The sequence below is a fragment of the Procambarus clarkii genome, chromosome 65, assembly GCF_040958095.1.
Source record: "Procambarus clarkii isolate CNS0578487 chromosome 65, FALCON_Pclarkii_2.0, whole genome shotgun sequence".
In the NCBI taxonomy this organism is placed as follows: domain Eukaryota; kingdom Metazoa; phylum Arthropoda; class Malacostraca; order Decapoda; family Cambaridae; genus Procambarus; species Procambarus clarkii.
This window is the reverse complement of record NC_091214.1, coordinates 8,775,316-8,778,308: the sequence shown is the minus strand read 5'-3', so window position 1 is coordinate 8,778,308 and position 2,993 is coordinate 8,775,316. Positions and strand designations below refer to the sequence as shown.

The window sequence follows — 2,993 nt, the reverse complement described above, 5'->3', positions numbered from 1 at the left end:
TAAATTGAATTTTGTAACTAGGTCATCAAGATTGTAACTTGCTTAGCTAAATGAATTGTGGGGTTCAGTCCCTAAGCCCATTATGTGCCTCTGTAACCCTTTCCACTACCGCCCACAAGATGGGTATGGGGTGCATAATAAATGAACTAAACTAAACCAGCTCTTGCATGATCTATGACGACCAAATAATTTCCATAAAAGAACAAAATAATAAAATGTCATTAGATCTTTACCTTTCATGGTGAAGCGTATTTCTCAAAAAGTAATTACCTCTGTAAGATATGCAACCAACATGGTGATAGCACAATAATTTTATAATGAAGCTCCATAATTGTATATCGAATTAAAAGTAAGTTAATGCACCAACATGTGCCTCATTATACTTTATCATTCTATGAGTCATCTCCCACATTCAAAGCTTTTAGCATATCACCTGAATGCATCAGCTTGTGCCTCTTCATACTTACACGATGATTGAACCTCTTCCCACACTCTGGACACTCATGAGGTTTATCACCTGAATGCACTAACATGTGAGTCTTCACGTGTCCAAGTTGCCTGAACCTCTTGCCACACTCTTGACACTCATGAGGTTTGTCACCCGAATGCACTAACATGTGAGTCTTCATACTTCCAAGCTGAGTGAATCTCTTCAAACATTTTGGACACTCATAAGGCTTATCACCTGAATGAACTAACATGTGACTTATTATAGTTGCACGTTTCCTAAATTTTTTGCCACACTCTGCACATTCATAGGGTCTTTCATCTGCATGCACCATCCTGTGAGTCTTCATACTTCCAAGGTGACTGAACTTCTTCCCACACTCTGGACACTCATGAGGTCGATCACTTGAATGCACTAACATGTGAGACTTCATATTTCCAAGCAGACTGAATGTCTTCCCACACTCTGGACACTTATGAGGTCGATCACTCGAATGCACTAGCATGTGAGTCTTCATATTTCGAAAAAGACTAAATCCCTTCCCACACTTTGGACACTCATGAGGTCGATCACTTGAATGTACTATAATGTGAGTCTTCATACTTCCAAGCTGACTGAATCTCTTCCCGCACTCTGGACACTCGTGAGGTTTATTACCCGAATGTACTAACATGTGAATCTTCATACTTCCAAGCTGACTGAATCTCTTCCCACACTCTGGACACTCGTGAGGTTTGTCACCTGAATGTACTAACAAGTGTGTCTTCATATTTTCAAGACGACTGAATCTCTTCCCACATTCTGGACACCTATGAGGTTTGTCACCTGAATGTACTAACATGTGAGTCTTAATACTTCCGTGCTGACTAAATTTCTTCCCACACTCTGGACACTCGTAAGGTTTGTCACCCGAATGCACTAACAAGTGCTTCTTCATATTTCCTAGATGACTGCATATTTTCCCACACTCTGGACACTGGTGTGTTTTCATCTTTATGAGTGGTGCAGTTTGTGTGAAAGTTTTCTACTCCGGATAATCACAAGAGTGATGCTGCGAGACGCGTCACGGTGGAGGGTCAATGTTGATGGTTAGACAAGACTTGAGTGTTGTTTCTTAGAGTTAGACTTGACGTGAACACTTAGCGGTCAATGGTTATGCTTCTTCTTTATGATTGGTGCAGTTTGAGTCAAGGTTTTCCTATAATGGTCATGTCTGCACACTCACCGGCAGTGTTTGTTGCCATAATGGCGACAGATGTTTACCTAAGCGTTCCAATGTTTTTTCTAGTTCCACATCTATTTTTTTACCTCTTATTTTGTTTACAGCTGCGCTTATACATTAATTTTTACTCAAATATTTTAATGAGAGACTGTATTTGGATACAATACCAAGTAAATATAATACCGCACGATTATGTACCTTTTGAAGAAAACATTTCTCCCATGGTGAATGCACACTAGCGCATGCGCAGAGCTAGATGTTGAGGGCTACTAGAGGTGACAGCAAAGCGAAAAACATTTCCTGAACCGATTATGTGCCTCTGTAATCCTTTACACCACCGCCCACGGGATGAGTATGGGGTGCATAATAAAAAAAGAAATTGAATTGAAATGAAAGGACAACAGTTAACATCAACATCCCTGACACTCTACGCACATGAAATTTTAGCCAAATATCCCCAGTTTGTTAACTGTAGGTAGTAACTAAGAGTGATTGTAACCCCTCCACCGGTCCATAGAATTACCCAAATCTACCCAAATCCTCCTAGCATTACGTAAGTAATGAAGAAATATGGTATATTTACTTATTATACTGTTGGTGCTACACGTAGAACATGATCAAACCTATTTTTACTCAGAAATAATCTAATTTCATAACGAAATTAGAAGTAAATATGTGGCAGGTGACGCCATAGGAAGTCGATGGTCCAAGCGACAATTTTGTGGAGCGACTTATCCAAGATATATGGTCGCCTGGAGAGTGTTTGCTGCCATATGTCTCCTGTACACAGTGATCCAGTCGTCGCATTTCATGGCTCAAATTGTCGCAAATTTAATTGGTGATATTAACAAGTAGAATGTGTATTTATAATAATATCTTTCATAAACAGCCACTAAATATTTAATATTTATTAAACAAAATGTGTCTGGAAGTTAAATCAACACCACAGGACAATAAATTTGTTATATAGATACTAGCGTTATTCGTTGGTATGCGTTCGCTATTTAAACTGCTCATGTCCTTTTCGTTCATAGAACACCGAACTCTACACGCCCTCTGATATATTGCTTAATTAATAAAGATTCAAAAATAAAACTTATATTTGTTTTCTGATCAGGGGAAGGAAGACACCAACAGTGTGGGGGCGTAAATTTTATTAGTACAGGATAAATAATTCTGCAGAGTAAAACAGGCTTCTAAGTAGGTCTTAACAAATGTATAACATAGCCGTGGCTAACTCAAAGTACACGAAACAACTTAAATTGTACACCCGTAGTAAAAAAAAAAAAATATATAAAATGTTTATTTAGGTAAGGTACATAC

General features: G+C 38.5%; 1 protein-coding gene across 1 annotated transcript; it reads right to left on the bottom strand.

Moving 5' to 3' along the window:
- Positions 1 to 392: 392 nt before the first annotated feature.
- On the bottom strand, positions 393 to 965 carry LOC123751566 (zinc finger protein 85). The gene has a single exon (XM_045733656.2). The coding sequence runs from the start codon at positions 963 to 965 to the stop codon at positions 393 to 395; it is 573 nt and encodes a 190-aa protein (XP_045589612.2).
- Between the last annotated feature and the right edge of the window lie 2,028 nt (positions 966 to 2,993).

Bases quoted from the DNA above. Each gene is read 5' to 3' on its own strand.
- LOC123751566 (XM_045733656.2), bottom strand. From the start codon at position 965: ATGAAGACTCACATGCTAGTGCATTCGAGTGATCGACCTCATAAGTGT.